This window comes from Pipistrellus kuhlii, unplaced genomic scaffold (assembly GCF_014108245.1).
Source record: "Pipistrellus kuhlii isolate mPipKuh1 unplaced genomic scaffold, mPipKuh1.p scaffold_m20_p_1, whole genome shotgun sequence".
Classification (NCBI taxonomy): domain Eukaryota; kingdom Metazoa; phylum Chordata; class Mammalia; order Chiroptera; family Vespertilionidae; genus Pipistrellus; species Pipistrellus kuhlii.
Genome location: NW_023425404.1, coordinates 154,914,425 through 154,942,406, shown reverse-complemented (window position 1 = coordinate 154,942,406; position 27,982 = coordinate 154,914,425). Strand labels below are relative to the sequence as shown.

The 27,982-nt window shown below is 38.2% G+C and overlaps 1 protein-coding gene across 5 annotated transcripts; it reads right to left on the bottom strand.

Moving 5' to 3' along the window:
• On the bottom strand, positions 1 to 27,971 carry SDAD1 (SDA1 domain containing 1). 5 transcript variants are annotated; one of them, XM_036413381.2, is made up of 23 exons: positions 27,763 to 27,908; positions 27,554 to 27,626; positions 25,039 to 25,143; positions 24,224 to 24,405; positions 22,675 to 22,785; positions 21,190 to 21,261; positions 21,011 to 21,111; positions 18,982 to 19,039; positions 18,079 to 18,153; positions 16,216 to 16,317; positions 15,602 to 15,671; positions 14,284 to 14,387; positions 12,740 to 12,797; positions 11,227 to 11,285; positions 10,527 to 10,603; positions 9,639 to 9,736; positions 9,455 to 9,531; positions 8,487 to 8,616; positions 6,061 to 6,191; positions 5,754 to 5,944; positions 5,562 to 5,646; positions 4,355 to 4,516; positions 1 to 2,487 (listed from the first exon to the last, which is right to left on the bottom strand). In XM_036413381.2, exons 4-23 carry the CDS (start codon positions 24,224 to 24,226, stop codon positions 2,440 to 2,442), a joined length of 1,812 nt encoding a protein of 603 aa, XP_036269274.1. In that variant the 5' UTR covers positions 24,227 to 24,405; positions 25,039 to 25,143; positions 27,554 to 27,626; positions 27,763 to 27,908; the 3' UTR covers positions 1 to 2,439. The 5 variants fall into 5 exon arrangements, with proteins under 5 accessions (XP_036269274.1, XP_036269263.1, XP_036269236.1 ...); XM_036413370.2 differs by having other exon boundaries at positions 24,224 to 24,322; XM_036413343.2 differs by lacking the exon at positions 27,554 to 27,626 and having other exon boundaries at positions 24,224 to 24,322; positions 27,763 to 27,970.
• Positions 27,972 to 27,982: the final 11 nt, after the last annotated feature.

The window sequence follows — 27,982 nt, the reverse complement described above, 5'->3', positions numbered from 1 at the left end:
TGATGATTCAAGAGTCCATTTCCTACTTCTGCCCTGTTCATCCTAAGCATGCTTGTCAGCAAACCCTCCTGCCAGCTGGACTGCCCCTTCCTCAGCATGCCCTGCCCGAAGTTGTGGGCCTTTTTGTCAGCTCTGTATCACCCAGTCATCTTCAGTCCATTTCCTTCATGGGTTTCAAAGTTTCTGTAGGACACAAACATTGTTTGCAGCCCACACAGCATCTAGCAGGATGCTTTGCCTATAGTGAGCATTCAATATATATATATCATTGTATTTCAAACTAGTTCCCCCAAAATGGATGAGGGATAAAACAAAAACTTGTAGCAACTGCAAATGTAATTTCAAGAGTAAATTAAGCAAAAGATAAAATAAAAACTTAATCGATATCCAACCTTCGATGAGAAATTTACTGAATGCTTACCTTGTGGCAAAAACCGGGCTAAGTTCTTATAAATAGCAATTAGTTCTCAGAACTTCAAAACAATCAATGAGGTAGGTCATGTTTCAAATGTTTACTGAGCCTGGGGATAGAGCAGGGAACAGACTCTGCCTTTTGTGGAGCTTATTTTCCAATGGAATTTGCTAAGATCACATACATAATACATTAGCATTCCAGAGTTATACATCACTTTATGTAAATATATATGAGCTCGGACAATTATGAGTTCATCCCAGAAATGGATCCATTCTCAGGGCTGACAAAAAGGTGAGACTGACAAGCTGGAACTGAGACCCTGGTGGCTTCTTCAAAGTAAAAGTTACTCTGCCTTTGCTGGCAGCAGCCACCTTTGTGAGGGCCTGATCTTCAAATTTTCAGTAAACCAACAAAATATTCTCCATATTTATAACATAATAAAAGAAACCATAGTGATACGATACTATGGGATTGAAGAAATAAGAGTTAAGACTGCACCTTTGTAAGCCAGCTAGTTTTCTATCTTGCATATAAATTTCAGTTAAGAGCAGCGAGAGGCCACATTAGAGCAGAAGACCGAACACATGGACTTTGGTGGCTCAGCACCTAGGTGGGTGGCAAAGTCTAGCAGAAGGAAGACATTTTCAGGTACCATCACAATTCAGGCAGCAAAGCGGTGGATCCTGGCTGCTATGCCTTTTTGGTTTTATTTACCCCTCTCTGGAGCTAGACACAGAAGACATTCAGTTCAAAAATGCAAAGAGAACAGTTCCCAGTATGAACCATGCAATGTGCACGGGACGCATTCTGTGAAATACTGAAGGTGCCGAGGTTGATTCTGACAGCTCCCTCACTAGGCCAGTGCAATTGAGTCATTAAATCTCCAGGTCTTCACAACGAATCCCCAATATTTTGGGTAAAGTCACCCAGTTTCCTTCAAATAAAACTCAAGCAGAATTTAGAAAGTGAACAGAAGACACTGAAAGGGAAGGAGAAAATTAGTTTTAGAAGCTGCTTTCTGATTCAGAATGGACAGAAAATTGCTTTTTACTTGAAAGCAGTACAGAGTAATTTTATCTATAATATTATCTAAGAAATCTGAGGTAAAAGGCAACAAACTTCCCAAATGCAACAACTTGCAAACAGAGAGACTGACCTGCTTCCATGCCCCCTGAAGTCTACTCAAGCACACCTAGCGAAGGGAGACCAATGCAACGCTCAACACACACCAGAAGGCCTATTTGATATTAGAAACCTTTCCTTGGACACAAGGCTGAAAATATTAAAGGTGAAAAAAGGCTAAGGAAACTAATTTGATTTTTCCCCCCTCTATGGAGATGTGAGCAGCTCAAATGATAAAGACCCTCCAAGATTACTATTTATACTTAAGGCAATATAAAAAGCGAGGTTTTAACCTGGCATTCAAAAAGTATTTGCATCTTTTGGATGGACTAAAAGAGCTAAATAGTCTTCCCAAAATCTGTACAGCAGGGACCTGTTTTCAGCAGGTAAGCCTATTTACAAGTAAGAACCTCTTACTCTTGTAACACTGTCCTGTTTCATTAGGAGAGGATATGTAATCCCCGCCCCCGCAGAGCTCGTATACAAAACCTCCGTATACGAGCCCATAGGAACACGGACCTATCTCTACCAGAGAACCATGTACACGGCACACAAACACATATATACACACCTCTGTCCCCGCAGACTCCAAAGGCTGTGGATGCCTTTACTGAGGGAGTATGGTCATTTTTACACTGATAGGGATAACAGGCACGGAATAGTTTATTCTTACATGAATGCTAAATGAAAACGATTTACAACATCACTACTGTTCCCATTTCAAATATTCCCACCATTATTCATCTCCAAAATAAAAACACCAAATTGCTACCAAATTTACTTTGGTTTTCACAGTATAGTGTTTCTGGACTTTTTAATGTAAACATCCTCAGTTTATTAATTTTTAGAGTAATGACACAAATTTAGCATTCTCTTTGGAGTGGCAAAATTTCTTGTCCAGGTTACTTCATTCTTTTTCTCTTTTTCAAAAGCGCATCTCGTAGTGCCAACTGGAAGATAAGAAAAAGACAACTAATCGTGGTAAGTCTTGGGAAGCTGTGTGGCTCTACATCTAAATGTTCTAAGTTTTTAAATTACACTAATGTGGTTATATGAATGTGTACCAAAATGGAGTCACTAAGTCAATAAGTCATCCCCAAAACTACAAATAGTGAAATATTCCATAACAGATCAGATCTGTAGCCAGCGCAGGGCCTCCGTACTGCTAGGAAATAGGCAAAGCTCTTTGGACACTATTCCCACTCCATGGGACAAAAGCTCAAAACAGGAGCAGCTACTGAATGCAGAGGTGGAGCATTAAGAATAAGCCCAAAGTTAAAAAAAAAAAAAGACAACCAACTAAAAAAAAAAAAAAAGACAAACAAGGTCAATGCACACATCTTAAGTGTGTAATGAATATTGATCCATTAATTCCCAAGAACTGCTCTTGGATTCCTAGAAACTTGTAAAGACCTGTAGTTTTGAATTTTAAAGGGCACGTGTTCATTTGGGGGAAGGAGAAGAGGAAGCTGCCTGCTCTACATCTAAATGTTCTAAGTTTTTAAATTTTATGAATTTAAGTTATTGGCTCCTTGCCTTTAGCTCTTATCTGTGTGTTGGTATTTCTTTGTTAGGTAGGCAGAATAGCTAGCACACTTGAGGCAGAAAAAAAATCAAGTTTATTTTAACCTAATTTCCATAGGTTATTTCTCAGACTCATCTATCTATGAATTATTTTCTCATTTGTAAAATTGGTTTAATCACAGTACCTGCTCATACTGCTGAATGATTAAACAAACATTTATGCTGACAAGGAACAAAGCCAAGCTCTGTATCATGCCAAAAGGGCATGCTAAAACGGAGAGGAAGCAGCTAAAATGTAGCAAAGTCACAAAAACCTCATAATGAAGCAAGGCCTATAAACTATTACTATTTCCTCAACCCTAAACTCTTACAAAGGGCTGGTGAAGGATAAACTAATGGAATTAATAAATTCAACTATGGATTTAAATTGAACTAGGAAATTGCAAATATTAAATGGCAGCTTTCTTTTACCTCAATTTCAACAACTTCTATTAAAAAGCTGTCACTTTCCTATTTACATAACACAGTTTAGAACTAGAAAGATTAAGTAAACGGACAGTAGACTTTAAATGGTACCCCATTTAAGTTAATACTGGTTTGGCTCCCACAGACAGAGCACTGCCCTGGAGAGTTGGTCATTACATTCAGGCCGAGCATTTTGGAACACTGGTTCAGAATGTGGGACTAGTTTACCCTTGACTGGATACCCCGGAGATTCTTCACAATACAGTTTGATACACTCTGGTATACCTCCACTAGAAACATACATTAAAATATAAATTTGTTTTAGTGAACTACTTAAATAAGTAAGCCCAGCACAAAACTAACCATAAAAGATCAAAAATAGGTAAAATGAAATCCCAAAGGCCTGTAAGCATAAAGGCTTTGCAAAAGGGCACATACCAACACAGAACCACTTACTTTGTGTGCTTCCCTAAAACTGTTTCTGAGCTAACCACATATAATTATTGCTTTAAAAAGTACCAGACATATAATAAGCACTCAAAAATTCTTATTCAATTAATTTTTATACTATTGCTCACATAAATGTCAGAGAATTTCAGCAAGGGAATGACCTGCACCCTTTTACTTAGAGGAGAAAAAGAGACTCCCCTTTGGACAGATGAATCCCAACCAAGTCAGGTCTAGGATTGACACAGCCAATCTTCCACCTCTCCAATAACACTCCCATTAATCCTAAGACACACAATGCGAGGTCTTCAGGAGGCACAAATCCATCCCAAAAGTAAAGGTGTCTTGGAATGACAATCCCAAGCTTCAGGCTGAACTCACCTGCTTTTCTCGGAAGGAACGCTTATTTTTTGAGCGGACATTACCGCTATACCGCATCATCATGAAGTTCTTCTGTTTTTTCTTCTCTTTATTTGTGGAACTGGAAAATGGATTCATTTTGGTTTTCTTCCTTATAAATTCTTTCCGGTCTGTTTTTCCAGCCTAGCAGCACACACACAGAAAACACTTCAGGAGTTATCTAATATACATATCTCCTCCGTGCCAGGTGCTCTGCTGCATGCCAAGGACACAAAGATGAATGGAACACAGTCCTTGCTCCTCAGTGACTCAGTCCAGGGGAAATGGACCGTGATGTACTATAATGGGGAAGGAGCTCAGTGGGGAAAAATGTCATAACTGAACAACATAAACTGACGAACAAAACAGATCCAGAGACAGAGAAGCATCAATCAGATGCTCAAACCTCAAAGGAAAGGTAGGAGAGGAAGGGGGTAAGGGGGAAAGATCAACCAAAGAACTTGTATGCATGCATATGAGCCTAACCAATAGACACAGACACTGGGGCTGGAGGGGTGGGGGGAGAGAAGGAGGGGAAAAAAGTCATAATTCAGCCTGGTGAGGTCTGAGAAACTTCTTAGAAAGGAAGACCTGTGAGCTGTTTTTTTGTAGGATGAAGGCATTCGTGGAAAGGGGAAAGGAGAGAAAGGGTAGAACGGGTCAAGAAATAGGAATAGCATATGGAAAGGTGTGAAGAACATTGGTTTTTAAACTTATCTAAATAGGTTTCAGAACAAACAGAATGCAGATAGTGATGTGGAACGAGGATGGCCTGATGCCTAAGACAAGCGAAGACACAGAAAATAAAGATGGAAATGTCGGCAGGGTGCAATCACACCATACTTTCCAGAGGCAGACTCCAACTGTCTGCTTTTTCATTAATGACTGCAAACATTCCCCTGCTTTTCTAACAGCTTTGGTAAGTGTTCTGAGCCTCTCTGATCCCATGAACATGTAATGGTGCTTCCTGTTATCTGCAGCATGTTTTGGATGGTAGTTACATGGTTGCTTATAGTTGGTAAGCTCGTCTAACTGAACACTTACCTATGCATTTTATTCCATGTTCAGTATAGCTTTATTCAAAACATTAAAGTAAAATACTACCATTCTGTGCCTATACAAGTTCTGGGTCATATTTCATTTCTTTGTTTTCTGTTTAAAGGACTAGGGACCAGTATGCCTCACTCACCATTGCAGTTGCTAGTCTTGTCTCCTTGTCAGACTTTGGCTTTTTATGAAGGCGTTCAATGTCCCGAAGAGAAAGCAACTCGCCCCTGGAACGAAGGGAAAAATGTAACATGAATCAAGGGTGGAATTCCTCTCTCTAATACTTTCATTACCATGGGAGCTGCCCAAAGACCTAGGGCAGGTGCTGCTGTACCTGGAATCTTCATCACTGTCTATTTCGATATATTTCCTCTTCTGGGCTTTTCCGGGGGCAGCGTCGAGTTCCTTCTTCATCTGGGCCAGGCGGATTTTCTGGAAGTCTTCCTGAGTTAAAACTCGGCTGGTGCTGACGGCTGCAGCCTTGGCTTTCCGCTCGTCCGCAGGCATGCTGCTCAGCTTCTTAGCCTTTAAGGACGTGAAGGCTTTCAGGTGAGAGCTCAGGCCCCAGCAAGGCCCAGCATACATTAAGTTTTAATGAACATCGGAGTGATGCACTGATAGAGGGAAATGTTGAAACTTACGATTTCTTGCTGTTCTTCATCAGAAGAGTGGTGCACGTCAACCCACTCCCCGTCGTCATCTGACTCCTCACTGAGACTGGCACTTTCCCACCCATCTGTGTGAAAGAGCACAGGCAGTCTAGTGCTTTGTGTTGGGTACTCAAGGCAACTGGAGATAAATCCAGCGAAAGTAAGGTTATGAACCTCAAATAGATGCTCTACAAACCAAGAACTGAGCGATATTTATTGTTAAAGAAGCCACATCAATCTAATTCATTGTAGGAGTGGGAATTAAGCAATGACTAAATACCTACCCTCAGCCGAAATCTTACACTTTCTCTAACTCTCAAGACTCAACAGAAGAGGAACAGAATATCGAGTTAAGGCACCTTCCAGGCCAGTCAGAAAATGCAGCCTACACTGAAATTCTGAAAATCATCTCTGACTCCAGAGGCCACATTCTTCCCACCAAACTATGTACAATAAAACTTCACTTGTATAGTTATCTTGGCTACACAGGAAGTACTCAACTCTTCTAAACACATTAATGAATGTTTTTAGAAACTAGTTAGAACAGTCATTCAGAGAACTGAGGTAGAAGATTTTGGATGTTAAAAAAACTTGAAGCCCTGGCTAGTGTGGCTCAGTTGGTTGGGCATCATCCTGTGCACTAAAAGGTCACTAGTTTTATTCGCAATCAGGGAATATGCCAGGTTGTGATCCCGATCCCCAGTAGGGCACATGCAGGAGGCAGCCTATCAATGTGTTTCTTTCTCTCTCTCTTCCCCTTTCTTTTGCTCTAGAAAATCAATAAAAAACATATTAAAAACAAACAAAAAACACCTTGCGGACACCACAATAAAGGGGTATTAGTGTTCTTAATGGAGCCATCACAGTATCCTTTCAAAATCAGATACTTAAAATCTCAGTGGTTCCTCATCCTAAATAATAAAAGCCTAATATGCTAAGTGTTTGGTCGTCCATTCAACCAATCAAAGCGTAATATGCTAATAATATGCTAAGGCCACTCAACCACTTGCTATGACATGCACTGACCACCAGAAGACAGATGCTCCAACTGGTAGGTTAGCTTGCTGCTGGGGTCCGGCCAAGATGGGCCGGACATGCCCTGGAGCCCTCCTGTTGTCCCTCCCGGGCTGGCCAAACTCCTGTGTCCCTCCCCAGCCCCAATCATGCACCAATGGGGTGCCTCAGCCTAGCCTGTGCCCTATAGCAATCCAGGACCTTTTAGGGCTGTAGTAGGCAAACTGTAGCAGGCAAACTGCAGCTTACGAGCCACATGTGGCTCTTTGGTCCCTTGAGTGTGGCTATTCCACAAAATACCACAGCCTGGAGAGACTATTTTGAAGAAGTGGCATTAGAAGGAGTTTTAAGTTTAAAAAATTTGGCTCTCAATAGAAATTCCAATCGTTGTATTGTTGATATTTGGCTCTGTTGACTAATGTCTTAGAGGATGTCAGATAGTCGGCCACTGTCTTAGGGGATTTCAGAGAGCCAGGTTTTGGCCTGATCCCGCAGCCCACGCCGAAAGACCCTAGTGGTGCACAAATTGTGTGCCGGGCCTCTAGTATTCTTTATAACAGTGTCCCAGCTCTTTGGCAATGGCACATACACAATCAGTCATGATAAGGCCCAACTCAGACGATAGTCAACTATTTGACTATTGTCCACTTTGTATTCTGTACTGTAAGTCTCCTGCATCCTTCAGGACTTTGCTCAATTTGCCTGGAAAGTCTCCATTGTTCTACCATTCCTCACTTATAAATTCAAAACAGAGCTCATGGGTCACCATCTCCTTGAGGCCTTTTTTGAACCTCGGAGCTTGACCTGACCTCTCTCCTGCCCGTATGCCTCACTCCAATGATAAATCCTAGTAACACTTTATTCTCAGTTTTTTTTCATGCCTGCAGGGCAGGAACCATAACATTCATCTTTGTATTGTGAGCGGCCAGCCCACAGCTATTGTTTAAGAAAGCTTTGCTGAAATAATAAATGAATGAACAGGAAAAAGACAGGACCTTTAGCAACCAATGTAAGCAACCAATGTGAGAAGTCAGAATGGAGATCCTCAAGCATTCTTTAACAAATTCAACAAGCATTCTTTTTCAATAAGAGAATTTTGGAAGATTGCTAAGAACTAATAAATTCCTCATCATTTTTCCCCCCAGGTAACAAATGAAAAACCATTATCTTTCCCAAGTGACCAGCATACCATTGATAAGGGGCAGCCACCCTGACGAACATGAAAAGACATCTACACTAGAATGTAAGTTCCCTTAGAGCAGGAGCCATGCCCATTTGATCCCCAGTGCTTTTAACAGTGCCTGGCATATTGTCACTGCTGAATGTTCAATAGCGTAAAGATTTCAAGGTCAGTACAGATATAGGAGTGACTATGTCCGAATAATGGTGAAATAAAAACAAACCTTCATCGTTTTCCACATTCTCTTCTCCTTTTTCAATTTCTAGAATTTCTGCTCCTGGGATGTAATCTTTAGCATCTAATTCTCCATATTCTTGTACTTTTGCTTCTACGGAGGCCTCTGTAGGTTTACCCTAAAGGAAAGGGAAATTGTTTTTAATATGGTCCTTAGATTGTAAGTAATATTCATGAAAACTATTTCCTAGGATTATGAATTTAGAAGGGAGAATTACAAAAAATGAAGTTATCAAATGACAAAGATCAGTTCATATATGCTTTGGGTCAATGTAAATTTCTCAGCCAGAACTTTGTCCATTATTTTTCTGCTCTCTTCTGATCCAGATCAGGAAACTGGAAGTTATTAGAGAATATCCATTAGGTTTCCTTTTCTTTGTTTTTTTGAGGGGGTTGGAGAGGAGAGAGACATTGATGTGAGAAAGAGACATCGATTGATTGGTTGCCTTCTGCATGCACCCTGACTGGGGGCAGGGTCAAACCTGCAACCCAGGTCCACAACCTTGACCAGAATCAGACTCGAGACCCTTCCGTGCATAGGCTGATCCTCTAACTATTTAGCAACACTGGCCAGGGCTCTGTTCTGATTCTTAAATCTTGAGATCACCATCTCTTTTTCTGTCACATATACCCATCTCTCTTCCCTCGCAGCTCCAAAGAGATGGTATCTGTCTGGGGATTGCCTATTCAATACTGGCATCAGCTACTGATTGATCTTTGGGATTCCAATAGATTAATGATTAAACAGCCTGACTGATCTGTAAGACTCAGCTGTCATCAAATGCGTATGTAAAGCAATGGTATTCAATCAATTGTATTCTGAGCTTAAAGAATAGAACCAGGTATATCACCAATACTCACAATATAAGCCTCACAAACACTAAAACTCAAACTGTAGGATCACTCTCACCTTCTGAGACCACAACCTTTAGATTAACATATGCGTGCTTCACCTACCCGGAATTTCTTCTGTAACATCTGAGGATTCAGTGTTCGGAAGAGTTGAATCAAAGTTCTAGCAGACATCATTACATCTGCAAAATAATACCTTTAATTTAGAAACTCCAGAGCTAAGTGTCTTTTGAGATAAAAATGAATTATCCTGTATTCTTTGGTCTACAGAGACTAACATGCAACTTACTCTTATCTTTGTGTGTTTTATACTGAGCCAGGTCTTGGAGAAGTTCTTCAGTCATGGCTAGAGGACATCGAGCTGTTATCTCCTTTATAGCATTAATTCTAGAAAAGGAAAAAATAAGTTAAAACCCCCAAAAAGCAATTTCATATGGTTCAATTTAAGGTGTCCTACAAAGACTAAAAAGGGATAGACATTAGGTTTTATAGAGCTTAGGTCTCTAAAACTGCAGCATAGGAGAGAATGTGAGAGTGGGCAGCCTTAGAGGGCTTTGTTCCAGAGAGCTTACTACCATTTCCCCTACCAGTAGTATAAGAAATAGTATCTTCTTTATAAAGTAAATATAGCCAGCATTTACTCGCTAACTCCAAGGGGAAAGGGAACTAGGTCAAATAAGAAGAGTTAAAGATCTTTAGAGCTGCTATCCCAGCAATAAGTCCATAAAAAGTAGCTCTTAACATACTGCTTAGTTATCAGGACAGATTAGATAACTGTTAAACGAGTACTCAAACTCAGTAAGCATTTTTTAATGAATCAAAAGGGCTACCGAACTGTCTAGGAATTAAAGAGTGATTCAACAATAAATCATTTGTTCCAGGGGAAGATCAGAATTCAGGGTAGAGATAGAAGAAAAATGCTGATTGCCAAATAATCATTCATTTGAAAAAGTAAAGCTAGTAAAAAAAAAAAATGTTGATTAGAAAGACAAATATTTTTTCTCAAACTCTTTCCTCAAAATTCTGACCAATAAAGTAAAAAAAATATCAAGCCTCGTGAGAAAACTAAAATATATTTTGAGGCCACACTGCCAGCTGAAATCTTCCATCCTGGTTATGTGAAGCTAACCTAGTACATTAAAAACAAATCCAGTGCCTCCAGCCACATTCTACATACCCTACTGTCATGACTTCCCCAGAGTTCTTGTCGGTAACAAAATTGTTGGCCACAGTCATGAGCAAGGATTGAATGATCTGAATTGGGAATAAAAGAGTACTGGTAAAATATCTGCACCTACTCAAATAATTGAGGATGACAAACAAGATTATTCACAGAAAATAGCATTCCACCTTCAGTTTGCCAGTTTGATAAAATTAAGACTGAGGAAGACAGATAAAAATATTCCACTTTGGGTTTTAGTCTCTGTGGTTAACTTCAGATTAAATTTTGCTCTCCTTTAACGTTAGTTTTCAATATGAATTAAAGAAATTGCTTTGACCCAGGATAATTCAATCCAAATGCTGTTTTAATCAAAGAAAGGAATTATCAGCTTTGTAAAATAATCACTACAAACTTACTGATATTCTTGACCTCCCATAAAAAAAAAATGGCACTTAAAATCAGAATTCTCAACAACTTGTTCAAAACAAAGTTTACTTTCTATAGTAATTTTTCCCCCAGTTTCTATAACTAAACTTCTGTGTATTATCTTCCTAAGAGTTAAAGTCACTTCTACTCACTTAAAAAAGAAAAGGGGGGGGGGTGGTGGTGGTGGTGGTGAGACATTAATCCCTGTGGGAAAAAGCCACATGATATACTTAAGGGTAATACTGCTATGCACTAGATCCAGACAGAAATAAGGTTTAAAACTTCTCACCTCTGGGGGTACTAGGTGATGAGATGCTTGTGCAGCAAACAGAAGGATCTTTGTTACTTCTAAAAATGTAAGCGGTTAGAAAGGTCATATTGGTTTATTGCTGTTTTCTGGCCTATAGCAAACATGGCGAGGACATTCTGCTTACTCCACATGGAATACTCCATCCCCTTGCTTCAACTGCTGCCTTATCAAAATGTCTATTCTAACCACACTAGAGGCCCAGTGCATGAATTCGGACACGGGTGGGGTCCCTCAGCGTGGCCTGTGGGGATTGGGCTGAAACCAGCAGTCCAACGCCACCTGCAGCTCCTGCCTGCTGCTCCCACTCATCCTGGCCCCACTGTGCCTGCTGCGGGCTCGTGCCAGACAGTCCTGATTGGGAAAGGCTCGTACCACCAAAATAGTGCTTGCCAGCCATGAGCCCAGTGTCTGGCACCCATCTGGGGCCAGGACACGATCGGCCCTCTGGGCGGGTGGTGTAACACCCTTGTGGGCCCAGAATTCATCCTGCTGACATTCACACCAGTTGTTGGGAGCCATCTGGCAGCTGCTTTTATATCATTTCTTCCTTGTGGAATGTGGCTGCAGTGCCCAAGGCTGACTTCCAGGAGGCTGGTGGCACTCTTGGCATCATGTCAGTGTCACTGGCGGTGCTGGCCTGTCAGTGCCTGGCCCGTTCTCTGGAGATCAGACCTGCAGGACTACTGAGGGAGGGAGTGTCTTAAGCCAGGCTGGTGGATTGCCAGGATGGGTCGTCAGCTGAGTTGCACTCCTGCTGTGGGAGCGCACTGACCAGCAGAGGGTAGCTCCTTCATTGAGTGCCTGCCTCCCCTGGTGCTCAGAGCTCATTATAGCAACTGGCTGTCCGGTCCTCCGTCGTTCAATCATTTGGTCGCTCATTCATTCAGTCGCTTAGGCATATATAGATAGATAGATAATCTAAAATAGAATCTGTCCCAGCACTCCATACTATCCTTATTTTGCTTCCTTTTTCCTTAAAACTCTTATTTTCATCTGGACATATACAGGATCTGAGTACTTCATTCCCTTGTGACCACTCTAAGTTTCAAGGAAGAAATTGGCTAAATTGTGTTAATGTTACACTTTTGAAGGAGCTACTCAAAATGGTGTGCAATATAAACTTATGAATTGTTTATTTCTGGAATTTCCCATTTAATTTTTTTTTTAATTTTTCTTTTTTTACCATAGTTAACTGAAACTGTGATAAGCAAAACTGCAAATGATGGAGGACTACTTTAAAAAAAAGACTTGTTTTGAGAAACCAATTTATTGCTTTATCCATCCCCACTAACCATATTGTTTTTTAAAGTTGATGAGAAGAACAATTAACAGAAAGAAGATTCTGTTAAGAAAATATAAGTCTCTCTCCCCTTCTTTGAAACAGAACACATTTTACTCCTAACTCTTTGTCTTTACAAATTACAGAAGAAAAAATTCTGGCACTTATTTTAACCACTAGACCACCAAAGGAAGATGTGAGTGGGCGACTTACCTCTTTGGTGGGGCTGCAGAAACCTTTGCACAAAGGGATAGAAGTTGAAAAGAAAAAGCTGTGGGGGAAAAATGCAAACTTTAAAATTTCTGTAACTAAAGCTAATAAACTATAGATTCATTTTTCCAAATCCAATTATATCACTAAGTTCAAATCTAAATAGCATCTAGTATAATCCAATCACCAAAAATGCCACAATTATGCTTTTATTATTAGATACCAGACCAATCACTGGAGGAATTACTCTGAGCTGTATCTTGGAGAAAAAAAGCACACTACCACCCTGGAGTATACCTAATTAAGGCGACATGGGTCCAGTTATTAAAGCAATTGCCATTTTTTAAAAATTGATTTTAGAGAAAGGGAGAGGAGAGGGAGGAAGAAAAGCATCAATGTGAGAAACATGCATTGATTGCCTTCCATCTGGGGTTGAACCAACAACCTGGGCATGTGCCCTGACCGGAAATCAAACCCTCCACCTTTTGGTGTACAGGACAACGCTCCAACCAACTGAGCCACACCGACCAGGGCAAGCAATTGCAATTTTTAACTTTAAGAAGAGGAAATGTGGAGATGGACTAGTCTTTATCAAAGTTCACCATGTGAAAATAAATTAATTTTTTCTATTTTAGCCACAGAACAAAATCATGGCCAGAGAAATAATAGGGAAGGCTTGGGTTCAATATAGATGGATGTCCAATTGTAGTCAGTTGTGAAATTCTGTATCATTTTCATCAACCATGCTTAAATTACAAATCACTTTTAGTTATCAAGCTCAAATTCAGGTTGGACAGAAAATTACCACACAAATATATTTTTATATATTGGTAATCCTGCCTTAGGTCTGCAGACCATAGAGAAAAAACAATTTATTCACTAAAGTGTTGTTTTTCTTAGAGAAAGAGAATGAGTGCATTCATTTTTAAGTTGATCTATATCTATACTGTTTAATTTTCAATAAATAAGCCAAACCTATTTTAACTTTTTTAATTAAAAAATTTTTTTTGAAGAAAGCAACATATTCAATGATTTTCAGAATAGTGGCACTAATCACAAGAGCAAAATCTCTTCTACAATGCCATTTGATCCAAGAGTATGTGTGAAGTTTCCATATATATATATATATATATATACACACACACACACACAATATGTATATATATTATATCACCAAGGAGTTCTTGCAGTCTAATTTAATATAAAATACAATCTCCCAGTGGAGGGGTCTGGAAGTTAGGAATAGACAATAAAAATATGTATGTTGTGCTGGCTCAGAAAAATGTATATGTGAAACAAAGTTAAATAAGAACACAAAATGTCCTGCCCATAAACAATATATATACAACATTCCTACTTATTAATAAGAAAAAAAAATTGAAAAATAGTATTTTCAGAGTAAAAGATTTTATTACTCTCTAAATTGTATGAATTTAAATGTTTTTTGGGGAAAAATTAAGCCACTCTTCTACCTTAGAGGCTTTTTTTTTCTTAGCAAGAATAATTCTATTTCCAATATTAATCAAGAGAAACAATGTAATTCAAACCTCGTGAATTCCCACCAATCTGGAAATGAGGTTCATGAGCATCATCTTCACTTCAAACCTCTCCTTAGAGCTCTCTAGCTGCTTTAGTAGTTTTTCTGCAAAATCTAAAAGAAAGTATCAGAAAAGAACAGTATGGATCCATGGTCTGTACAACATTGTCTTACGGATGTAGAGAAAGGCAGTAGTTAGATCAGCGATCCTGGTATGTCTGTACCTGAAACCACTCTGCTGAACCAGGATGGTAAAAATAGCAGAATAACAGAAGGTGAAAAGATTCACACACAGGTCAATACAGCTTCATAAATGCCCCAAGTTATGTCTTAAGGATGCTCAAGGTTTTTAGCATCAACATGCAGGTGACTGTTTAATAGGCGCTCCATTTAACAGTTGTTCTTCAACTTCAGTTTCTCAACATGTGGTCCACAGACCACCAGCAGCTGGTCCACATGGTAGTTTCTTAGAAATACAGAATCTCAGTTCCCAACCCACACCTACTGAATCAATTTGCACTTTAACAGGATTCGCAGGTGATTCTATATGCACCTTAAAGTTTGAGAAACACTGACCTAGAGGAGCAAACACTACTGTACAGAGCATTTAAAAGCCCCAATGTCGCCCAGCCAGTGTGGTTCAGTGGTTAAGCATCAACCCATGAACCAGGAGATCTCGGTTTCATCCTGGTCAGGGTATATGCCCAGGTTGCAGACTCAATCCCCAGTGTGGGTGTATAGGAGGCAACCAATCAATGATTCTTTCTCATCATTGATGTTTCTGTCTCTCTCTCCTTCCCCCTTCCTCTATGAAATCAATACTAATTAAAAAATAAATAAATAAATAAAAGCCCCAATGTCCAACTGCACCTAATACCAACTAATCAGTTTCTGGGGATAACAGGAGCCACGCACCAGTATAGTTTACAAATTCTCTAAGTGAGACCAATTTGCATTCCAGTTTGAGAACTGGTGTTATCTAGAATATGGTTTTTCCAACTTTTGATTTACACAAGACAGTTTTTTGTTTTTTGTTTTTTTAAAGGACAAAAGGTTGTCAATTTTTCATTTGGTCAAGCACAATGTCTGTCCTACCATTATTGTGTTAAAATAAAAATTTCAGAGAGAGCTGTTCTTCCACGTTTTTCTTATTTTGCTATGACTGAGAATCACTATTTCAGAATATAAACTAGTAACAGCTACCACCAACTAGTGACAACTATGTATTTACTGATTGTCGAGTAAGCCCCAGGGATCTTATATTCCCTAGTAATTCTGAAGGTAGAAACTAACTAGGCAGAGATCAGGCCAAGTTATAATTATAGTACCTTGAGGATCATGAATCAAGTGAATAGCTGAAAAGTTAAACACCTCTGGTTTTTTCTTCTTCTTTTGTTTCTGAAACAAAGGGAAAGGAAAAGCAGTTACCTTCTGAATTACAGTAATGAGGCCCTTGGGGTTAAAGATGTGCTAATGTGCTAAAAGTTGTCATCAAGTCCACCATACTGTTTAAAAAAAGACAAAATCTTTCATAAAAAGAGCATAGATAGTTTTTGTCTTTTAAGATTCACCAGTAAAACTTAAAGGAATTTGGCAATACAAAAATTAACAAGGTAAGGGCCAAATTAATGATTTTCAGAATAATCATTATAAAATATAAAATGTACTCTTCTGAGATGATATGCCTACCAAAGATATCCTAATACAAGTCATCTCAATCAGAACAAGTGAAAAGTAAATTTATTATAATCTAATTTATTCAAGTCACAGATTTTGCTAGAGCTGAAAATTAAATTCATCCCAAAATTAGTGCTTAAAAACTCATTACACATTTCTAAGTCTTTCAGAAATGTGCTTTATTTCAAATTTTTAAAAACTTTTGCTAAAAACCTTTTCTACATTCTAATGATTCCTACCCTCATTTCCCAGGTACAATTCTCACCTTGAGTACTTTCATAGCCTTTTCCAACTTTTTCTTGTTTTTGGAGCTTTTCTTCCCTGTGGCATATTGCACTAGCAGGTCTCTTGCTGTTGGTCCTTCATCCTAAAAAACAAACAAACCTACTTTGTAAAACTGTAAATAAGGAAAGTCTGCATTGAAGGTAAGAGTTAATCCTTTCAACCACATCTTTGTACTTATACTCTTTGAACACAGCCATTAAAAATGAACAGGATTTCTAAAATTCAATAAAAAATATTTTCCCATGTGCACAAACAGGCATAAACAAAGATTTTGACTGCAGCAATGATTTTTACCTTTGTATTTTCATTTTTTAAAAATATCAATGTTTTAAAAATTTATCTTTATTGTTGAAAGTATTTCAGATGTCCCTCTTTTCCCCCCATTGACCTCCTCCACCCGGTACCTCTCCCCGGCCCAGACTTCATCACACTATTGTCTGTGTCCATAGGTTATGCATATAAATTTTGTGGTTAACCTCTCTCCACCCATCCCTGCTTTCCCTTTGAGATTCATCAGTCTGTTCCATGCTTCTATGTCTCTGGACCTTTTTTGTTCATCAGTTTATTTTGTTCATTAGATTCCACATACGAGTGAGATCATGTGATACTTGTCTTTCTTTAGCTTATTTTACTTAGCATAATACTCTCCAGGTCCCTCTATGCTGTCTCAAAGCGTAAGAGATCCTTCTTTTTTAATTTTCCTTTTAATTTTTATTTAAGTATAATATATTGACAGACTGCAACTTTGCTCTAATTTGAAAAAAAAGAACTGTAAACAAATATTTATGAACAGGAAAATGTTTAAACTATAATATATTCATATTCAGAAATATGATGTGGAAGTTAAAAGCATATGGGAGAGCCCTGACCGGTTTGGCTCGGTGGATAGTGTCAGCCTGTGGACTGAAAGGTCCTAGGTTCGATTCCCATCAAGGGCATGTACCTTGGTTGCGGGCACATCCCAGTAGGGGGTGTGCAGGAGGCAGCTGATCAATGTTTCTAACTATCTCTCTCCTTTCCTCTCTGTAAAAAATCAATATAATATATTTTGGGGGGTGGGGGGGGAAGAAAAGAAAAAAAAAGTATATGGCAGAGAGAACAAAATACAAATAGAGGAATGGATACAGGAAACAAATTGACAAAGGCCAGAGAAGAAGGGGGTGGAGATGGAGGTGGGGAGGACTGGAAAGAAGGTGAAGAGATCAACAAAGAACATATATGCATAACCTTCCCTTCTTCCTTCCTTCCCTCCTTCCGTGTCGCCCCCTGGTGGTCAGCACACATCATATCGAGCAGTCAAATTCCCAGTAGGTAGAACTCCCGAAGGGACATTTTGCATATTAGCTTTTAATTACATAGTATTCCAGTATTCTTATAAAAATGCTAAAATGGGAAGGGAAATTTTTCCTCCATTTAAGTTTAATTAAAAGTACTTTTTAATTAATAAAATTTCATAACATATCTTGATTTTTCCTTTTAAAGATACCACAATATTACTCCTCTCCATTCCCCCACTTTGAACTCCTATGATGATGTTAATGCTCACCTCAAAAATGTGTTGGCACAATTTTCATTCTAAGTTTATATAGTGAGGTATAGTAACTGCTTTAGAGTAACAAGGGTGAATGAATCTAAGTTTTATTAGTTACTTAACCAATCTTACTGAAGTTAAGTGACAAATTCTAAACTATAAAATCTCCACATGGCCGAACTCAATAAAGAATAAAGCTAATATGTAAATTCCTTTCTAGTGTAAGCAGTCATAGATTTTACCATTTTTCCTGAGAGCAATAATGAAATCTCATAAACTGTAAAATTCAGAAGCATCTATGGTTAAACTAACCTCTGATTCTGAATCACTGTCCTGTTTTTCCTCTTCATCTTTCCCAAGGAAAAATGTTAAAGCAGCAACTAATATCTAAAGACCAATGAGAATCAAAATTACTCCTTCCACCTTACAACAAAGAATAAATACTTCTGTCTACTCTTTATATAAGTGTACATAAAAGGATCTAAAGAAAAAATTAAAAATAATGGGATTTGGGCTCATTTTCTCAATTAAAATATAATGCTTTTATAACATTACTTGTCCTAAAAATACATATAATTTTTTAAATCTTAGATAAAAACATTTAGGCTCTACATAGTTATCCTTCAAGTAGCCTGTCAAGAATTTCCATGCCATGGCTGGGTAGCTCAATTTGTTAGAGCCTCATCCTGATACATGGGTTTGATTTTTGGTCAGGGCACATACCAATGAATGCATAAATAAGTGGAACAACAAATCAATGTTTCTCTCCCTAAAAAAAATTTCTATTTTCCCCCCTACAAAAAAGTGACATTACAATCCTTTTAATAGAAAGTCAAACATATCCTTAAATATCTTTCAGCTGTGTCTGAGTCCAATAAAACAGTCAACAATTAAAAGAAAAACATAAAATCAACACTATTGTTTAATACATAGCATTTTAAAACACTCATGATATGTAGAATTGTGCACCTGAAACCATTATAATTAACCAGTATCATCCCAATAAATTCAATAAAAAGGGGGGGGGGGGAACCTTCATAATTTTGTTTGACTCCTCTAAAGGACAGCTTGATGAACCAGAAAATGGTGTATACACAGAACACCAGTAAAATAAACTACAGACTCCCTCTTCCTCAGATACCATTCTCTGTCACTCTCTGTGGAGAAGCAGATCACTCACAGACAGTGCCTTCACACAGTCATATAGGTGCTCACCTTGGTGACCTTAGAGAAACACGCAGTTGTTATCACGTTAACAGTTTTGGCATCATTCCTACGGGAAGGCAAATTAATGTTATAAAGTAAGTTTTCATTCTATTGTATTTGACAGCACAGACAATGGCACAACATAAGTAATGTAATAAATATTTTTGACATGTTAGAATTCATAGCTATAATAATTTTAAAAAGTCATAAGTTGCTGTTCAACCACAGTTTGATTACTTAATTTAATACTAATTAAATTTAAGCTCAGTCTTACTTCAGAAAATTAGCAGTCAATAAGATGAATTGATGGCCCTGGCTGGGTAGCTCAGTTGGTTAGAGAGTCATCTCAATATACCAAGATTGCGAGTTTCATCCCTGGGCACCAAGCATGTCAAACTTGTGGCCCACGGGCCACATACAGCCCACAATGCATATTTTTGCAGCCCAGCCAATAAAACGGTATGTAAGAAATGTTTAATAAAAATTTTGTTTTTATTAAACGTTTTAAAAAACTTAATTTTTATAATATCCTGTCATACATAGTTATTAATAACAAACTACAACATTCACTAATGACGGATTATCATAATCGCATTGCATTCATTTCCCTTATGCACCTTATGCACAGACGCACTATTTTTCTCCACTAATACTAGCAGCGAATATTTTAGCAGACAACTGCCATGTCATTATTCTTGGACTGACTTGATTGGTGTGCGCAACAAGGAAATATTTTGCTTTCGGAGAACAAGAAAAATAGGTTTAATTGCATTATGTTTATTAATTTGTATAGTTACTCAATGTCTGGTTACTGTTCAAGAAAAAAGATTAATTTTTATTAAAATATTTTATGTTAACGATTACTCATTTCAGCTCTTTGTATTTAGCATGTCTCTATTGAAATCAACCTACATTTCTATGAAAATTGAAGCTTTAGTTTTTTGCAGCTCACATAAACTTAAACCTTGTTTACTTGGCCAGTGTTAGCCTTTGAGTTTGACATACAAGAATCAACTAGTGAAAGCATAAAAAGTGGAACAACAAATCGATGTTTCTCTCTCTTCCCATTCCTCTCTAAAAAAAATCCCAAGAAACAAAAAGATGCCCTTAGGAAAATTTTAATGGTATAGGAGCCTATTTGAAGTGAAACAAATAAAATCTATTAATATAGCAACATTCTAACAGTAAAAATTCATGCTAAAGACAGGAGGAATTATAAATTATTAACAGTGATTGTCTCTGGGTGGTGAGACTATCAATAGTATTTTATAAAGACTTTTCTGGCTTCTTCAAATTTTCTGTTGCAATGAATATTACTACTTTTATAGTAAGTAAGTAAATAAATAAATAAATAAACAAGAAAAGCAAAAGACATGATTGGAGGCACTATACCAATAAACCAAAGTTCATAAAACATGACCTTTTACAAAAATAGGATAAATTGACTTGAAAATTGCCAGAGTGGCAAAGTAGAAAGAGCACAGATTTCAGAGTCAAGACAGAGCTGGGCTTGAATTTTAGCTCTTCCCTTTATTAGTCACTAAACTTAAACTCTATGGACTTTAGTGCCAATACCTATCAAATGTGAATAATTCCAGATAAGCTGCATTACTTTGTTCTGAAGGGAAAACAATGTAATATAAAGTGTATGTTCTCAACAAATGGTAACTGGTGTTGCTGCTTCTGCATTTTCACTTCCATTCTTACTCAAGATCAAGAAAAATAATTGTGCCGAAACCGGTTTGGCTCAATTGGTAGAGCATGGGCTTGGGGACTGAAGGGACCCGGGTTCGATTCCGGTCAAGGGCATGTACCTTGGTTGCGGGCATATCCCCAGTAGGGGGTGTGCAAGAGGCAGCTGATCGATGACTCTCTCTCATCGATGTTTCTAACTCTCTATCTCTCTCCCTTCCTCTCTGTATAAAATCAATAAAATATATTTTAAAAAAAGAAAAAAAGAAAAAGAATTGTGCATGTGCTCTGTAGTAATTACAAATAAACCAAAGATTCTATTTCTAAAGCGACAAATATATATTACCAGATGTTTCTTCTATAGAGTTCAATCATCACATCCAAGGATATCTTAGCTGCAGTAGCATTGCTGTCTCTTAGCATGGTGTACATGAAATTTTGCAACACCTGAAGAAAAAGAGGAGAAAGAAGCCTTAATACCCTGATGGAACAATGATGCAACATGGAAAATAAAAGGGTACTTACTACATTCACTTTATTGTTCTTATGTTTTGCATTTATATTCTTGATATCAGTCACAATGTGCGTGTATAAAGTCTGAGGAAAAGAAACAAAAACATATATACATATATTAACCAACATTTCAAACTTTGCTTAATTTGGAAAAAAGTACAAATGTACAAGAGGATTTAATATTATCTACTTTACATTTTATCACAAAAAGACAATAAACAAAATAAAAAGCAGCAGCTAAAATGCAAAAGGAAAACTGCCCTAAAAAGGTTAATCATGGAGTTACCAAATAACCCAATAATTCCACACTTAAATAGTCAAAAAATGAAAACCACCCAAATGTCCAATAACCTATTAATGTGGTATAATCATACAATGGAATAGTATTTGGCAACAAAAAAGAAATACTGATATATGCTACAACACGGATAAACCTTGAAAACTTTATGCTAAGAAGCCAGACACAAAAAACTATATACTGTATGAGTCCATTTATATGACATATCTAGAGTAAGCAAATTTATAAAGACCAAAAATAGGTGGGTGGTTACCAAGGGATTGGGAGAGATGGGAAGATGGGGAATGATTGCTAATGGGAATGGGATTTCTTTTGAGGGTGGTAAAAATGTTCTAAAATTGGCTGTTGTGATACTTGCAAACTCTGTGAATATACTAAAAACCACTGAATTGTACATTTAAGTGTATAAACTGTGTATGAATGATATCTCCATATATTGCTATTTTACAAAAAGAAAAGTTGCTCCATTTTCTGAGCTCCTAACTCCATGCAAGGTCATATTGGCAATACATGTTTCATTGTTGCCCAAAACATGTTTCTATAAATAACTTTTATCCTACAAGTTAGACCAAGAAATACAAGTGGTAAAATCAAATGGTGGTAGTCTCTAAACTTTGAAAATGTGAACTTAAATTTTTCTTGCTTAAATGTTTTTTATATAAGTAAAATCAGCTTCTGATCTTACTTATATAAGCAAATTCAAGTCATAGGAAAACAGTAATAACAAGAAAGTTAGTTTCTTGGGGGCTGAGGTTGGGGTAGTTATAGCTATGAGTGTCCAGTCCATGCTTTGATTTAGTTAGTCAGTATAGTGCAGTGAAAAGGACTTGGGTTCTGGAGCCAGACTGCCTGGGCTTATATTCCTGGCCCACCACTCAGAATCTGTGTGACTCTGGGCATGTTACTCTACCTGAGCCTTTTCATCTGCAAAATACTACTACTACTACTAAATCCCATATCATTAAATGAGTAAACAAATATCTAAAAGCTCTGAGAATGGTACCTGGCAAAAAGTAAGCATTCAATAAATATTTAATTATTACTACCATATTGCATGCAAAAAAATGGTCGATTTTTTTTCCTATTAAAATTATTCTTAACTATATCCAATAATGTGAAGCATCAAGATTTCACTCTACAAGTTTTATGTTACTTCAAGGGAAAATGAGATATATGAAAAAAGCAATTTTTCTCTTTACCTTTCGCAGAAGCTTATCATGGCAACGCAGAAGTTCAAAGAAGAGTTCTAGTAAACTTGATGGATTGATGAGATTCTTATTTCTCAGCAAGATCAAAGCTTTGCAAAATGTCTCAGGAAGGGAAAGAAAATATACTATAAGATAATGATTAAGTTAAGAAAATGGAGCATGTATATCACAAAAGAGCCTATTAATCAGGCATCGGAACAGAGTCTCTGCCCTCATGGGCCTTACACACTGGGGAGTAAAGAAGAGAGGACAGACAAGCAAGTAAGCACATGAACAGGAGTATCTCAGATAATAAATGTCACAAAGGAAGTAAAACAAGGTAATATAATTTATACATTGTGGCTAATTTACACAGGGAGGTCAGCATCTGACAAAACCCCAGTCATCAATGAATCCACAAAGATAAGAAAGGTGGGTTAACAATAATAACATAATACACTAAACTGGAATAATCAATCTGAATCTGTGACCTTACAAGGCATTCTTTTTGAAGTATTGCTGGCACTACAACTAAAGGTCTTTGGAAAGCTTATGTATACAATTTTAAAATGCCTAAGGTGAGTTCCCTAAAAGTATAGCCTGACTCATCATAGCAGTTTGTTTAGAAGGGAAGTAAGGCAGCAAAATAAGGTAGAGAAAAGCTAAGCAAGGATGTGTCCCTGGCTGAGATTAGCTCTAGTCAGATCACAAGCCCTGGAGTACAAACTGCACCTTGAGGGACAGGGTCAGGGTTTTATACCACTGGGTTGGTCAGGTACCAGCTGTGAGCTGCAAGGCCAACCTCTCAGATACTAGGTCTCCCATTTAGCTGACAACAATGCTCCAGAGAACAGGCAGCTGAGGCCATTAGGTAGGGGAAATGGATGCACTGGCTTGGTAAAGGGGATCTTGGCCAGGACCCAATGTCAACCACTAGAGTAACAATATTTAAATGTTCAAACTGGCTATTTAATGAATAAATTTATTAAATCAAGCATTATACAAACCGTAAGTTGAAATTAAAGTTCTTCAGGCATATGAGATTTGAATGACTAAAAGGAATCACCTATTCAAGAGAAAAGTACATCCTGGGAGGGTTAGCATGCTATAAGATCAGAAAGAAGAGTATAACTGAAGAGACAATGAGGTGACACACACACACACACATGCACACACAAGCAGGAAGCAGATCTAAGAACTTACAGGCTATGATAATACGTTTGAGTTTTATCTATAATAATAAAAGCATAATATGCTAATTAGACTGGACATCCTTCTGAATGTCCTTCCTTCCTTCCAAAGTCTCAGCAGGCGGGGGCTGGGGCAGAGGCCCGCCGGCCATGGTAGTGGTGGCAGTGACAGGCAGGGGTCGGGGCCAAAGCCCTTGTACAAATTTTATGCATCAGGCCTCTAGAAGCCATAGAAGTATTTTAAGGAAGGGGTGACACATTTTTTTATACAATTTAAAAGATGTTTAGCTGAGAGGCTATTTTCATTTACACACATATTATAAGAATACAAACAAAACAGCACAAGTTATCAATCCAAATACTGGCTCTACCATTCGAAGATCTGGATCCAAGACAGTGTGATTGTAGGAGAGAAGATCTTTCAACTCTTGAGGAAAGTTACTTAAATGTTCTGGGTAGCAGTGACCAATCTGTAACAAAACAAAGACTCTTCTGAAGTCTGTCTTTCTCTCCTATAATTCATATGCATATATTTTGAATTTTCTGCAAAATTCTGAAAAAGGGGAATAAAGACTATTTCATAGAGGTAGATGGTTCCAAATCATATATTTTTCTTCTACTTGTAAATTTCTCCGACTCCTTTCATATTTCCTTTTAGTCTATTAAAATATGTGTGACATGATTTAGAATCTGATTTTATAATGAATTTGAAGAAAACATATAGTCTGAACGTTTTGCTCTGGATGGGTCTGTGAAATCTTACAACTCACCACACAGAGAAAATAAATTTACAAAGAGGGAAAATTCCCTGGCCAGAGTAGCTCAATGGTTGAGCCTCGACCTATGAACCAGAACATCACCATTCGATTTCCGGTCAGGACACATGCCCAGGTTGCAGGATTGATCCTAGTGTGGGGTGTGTGGGAAGCAGCTGATCAATGATTTTCTCTCATCATTGATATTTTTCTCTATCTCCCCCTCGGCCCTTCCTCTGTGAAATCAATAAAAATATATATTTAATAAAGTAAAAATTAAAAAAATAATTTAAAAATTTTTTTGCAGGGGAAAATTCTTTTAAATGAAGCTTTCATTCCTGAATGGAATGAGGTTGGGTATTACTGGAAAAATATCCTGCAAACTATGTATAATAACTGGTCTTTGTTTTACACAGAAATTATTTTCTTACCTGTGCCATAAACATCACCAGCTCTGCCAGTTCTTTGCTGGGTTTATTTGGTTGTAATCTGAAAATCTCCACATTGGATTTGTAGTGATTATACTGCTGTAGAAACTGTAGAAAAATAAAATTTAAGTTAGTTACCTTTTATTATATGACTTGCTCAGTACAGAATGAAAAATTACACTTAAGTCTTTGATAGTGACATGTAGAAAATGTGGCAAAAGTATATAGAAACTCTTTCCTTACCTGCATTTTCAAAATAAGTGTTGAAAACTTTATGTACATCACAGGTAATCTAAAGATCCCTTTCTTTACCATTAGAAATTTAGGTGGTGTGCTATAAAGAGTGAAGCCAAGAATAAAAAACTCAGGTTCTGGCCATATTCTGACATTTACTATCCGAATGACCCATATTACATTGTCTGACCCATATTACATTGTCTGCACATGTATATCAGCAGAAAAACAACATGTTAGAAAATGTAAATTATGTATTTCTTATGTACATGAAGCACTCCAGTCAAAATTCCCTCCTTCTTTTATTTTATTTTTTTTTTAATATATTTTATTGATTTTGTACAGAGAGGAAGGGAGAGAGATAAAGAGTTAGAAACATCGATGAGAAAGAGTCATTGATCAGCTGCCTCTTGCACACCCCCTACTGGAGATATGCCCGCAACCAAGGTACATGCCCTTGACCGGAATCGAACCCGGGACCCTTCAGTCCCCAAGCCGACGCTCTATCCATTGAGCCAAACCGGTCTCGGCAAAATTCCCTCCTTCTTTTAAATACCAATTAAGATTTTATCCTGGAGTTATAGGTAGGATGTATTAACAGCCAAAAGCAATAGACACACAGAAATAATGATAATAGCTTCCATTTGTTCATCACTTGCTATATGCCAAACTCACTGTGCCCATTATCTCATTTAATTATGTTTAATCCTAACAACAATCTAACAATGTTGAAACACCAGACATCAATTGGTTCCATGTATCTACTCTTCATCCATAGACCACAGCTTGGAGTGTGTGTGTGAAAGAGAGAGTGAGAGAGCAAGAGACAGACACTATGAGAATAAATATTTCTCAATACCACAAGCCCTAAATGGTTAGTGCACTTCAAATCCACATATCCAATTAATCCAATATATAAACTGATATATCTGTTTGGATGTCTACCAGACATTTCAAACTTAACATGGTTAAAAAAACATAACTCTTGATTCCCCAACAAAACTGGTAGGCCTTCAGCTTTCTCCAAGAATAGGACTTAAGATAGAGACATGCATGCAACCCCTACATGCTTCAGTTAAGACCCTATCTCTCTTGACTCTCTACTGCCATTGACAAGAGTGAGAAGAGTACCCCAGAACTCAGTGTGCTTCCAGTCAGATCCTCATCCCACTTCTTTCCCAATCCCACCCAGCCCAGCCACCACTATCAAGGCATATTCATATACAATTTTACTTTCTTCATAATCCTTACTACTATAGGTCTGCATCTAGAACGTTAAGTCCAAGAGAAGAAGGGTCTCATATCTGTCTTATTTATCATTGTATCCCCAGTGCCTAGAATTATACTGACACACAGTAGGTATAATACCAGTATGTGTGGATTTGCATATGCCTTCGCCGAGTGAAAGGGCAATTTTCTGAAGAATTATATCTTTCTTACATATTAAAAAGGCTCGGTGATTAATGCTCCCAAGCAACACAATTGGTCAACAAGCAGGGTCAGGATTAGTTAGCTCTTAAATACAGCACTGTACAGCTACAACTATTACTTCGTCAATAGTTGTGTATACAGCTTTACACATCTTAGTGTCTCACCTATTAATTTCTTGTATTTGTTTCTTACTCTTCATTTTTCCTTGGAAAGGCTTTCTATATTGGTGACCTAAACCACTGAAACTGCTATTTGGTAAAAAGCATTCAATTTAATATCTCTAAGTGAAAAGTTGGGGGAGGAGAAAAATGAGAAGGGCAAAAGATGAGTAATTGTGTCAGATTGAAGCAATCACAATCTAGTGAGGAAGCACAAACAATGGCAGCAGATGCCTAGCAGATAGCTCATTAACGACTGGCAGACAGCAGGCGCCTGAAGAACACATCTGCCAAATTAACATAGTATTAAAATCACCGCTTTCAACTGGTCGCTTCTCAGCCCAAATACCCTTAATGTTCACAATGTGTATAAAACCAGTATACAAAGTCCCTCGCAATCTGAACCTAACCTTAATTTTTAACCTCATCTTTTTCCGAAGCAAATTCTGACATCCAGTTCATGGCAGCTTCTGATACGACTGAATCCTGATTTAACAAACTATACTAAGCTCCTGTGTCTATCCCTTATACTCGAGAATGTCACCTCCTTCCCAACACAACCCACAACACAACACAACAGAGCGCGGGCTCTCTCGGGGCAGACAGACGTAGCTTGAAAGCATCCAAAGAAATGACACATCAAGTGCTACCAGTTGATTCAAGTTAGGAGTTTCTGAAAAGGCAGAGAAACCTACAGGAAGTTGGAGGTTGGAAGCGCGCTGTCTCTCTAAGCAAAAGGAGGTGTTTAAAGGTCCGTGGCAGCGAGGGCTACAGGGCAGGTAGGAAAACCCGAAGGGACCACGAGCCTTAAGGCATGCCCCGTTCAGTAGCACCCTCGGCCAGCCAGGGACCCCAACTGCACGGCACGCCTCCCCAGCCCCACTCGTGCGCGGCGCACTCCCACCTCCTCCACGTAGGCCGGCGGGTCCCGCTTGATCAGGTTCTGCAACTGCGGCAGGTTGCTGGGCAGTTTGTTGTTGTTTCTGCTGGACATTGTGGCTGCTGACGAGCTCCGCGGCGGGCAGTTTTAAAGAAGAAAAAAAAAACCTACAAGTGTCAATTACCACCCGTCCCAGATCCGTACGGGAATCGTGCTTCAGGGTAGGACCGGAAGTAGCACGTGG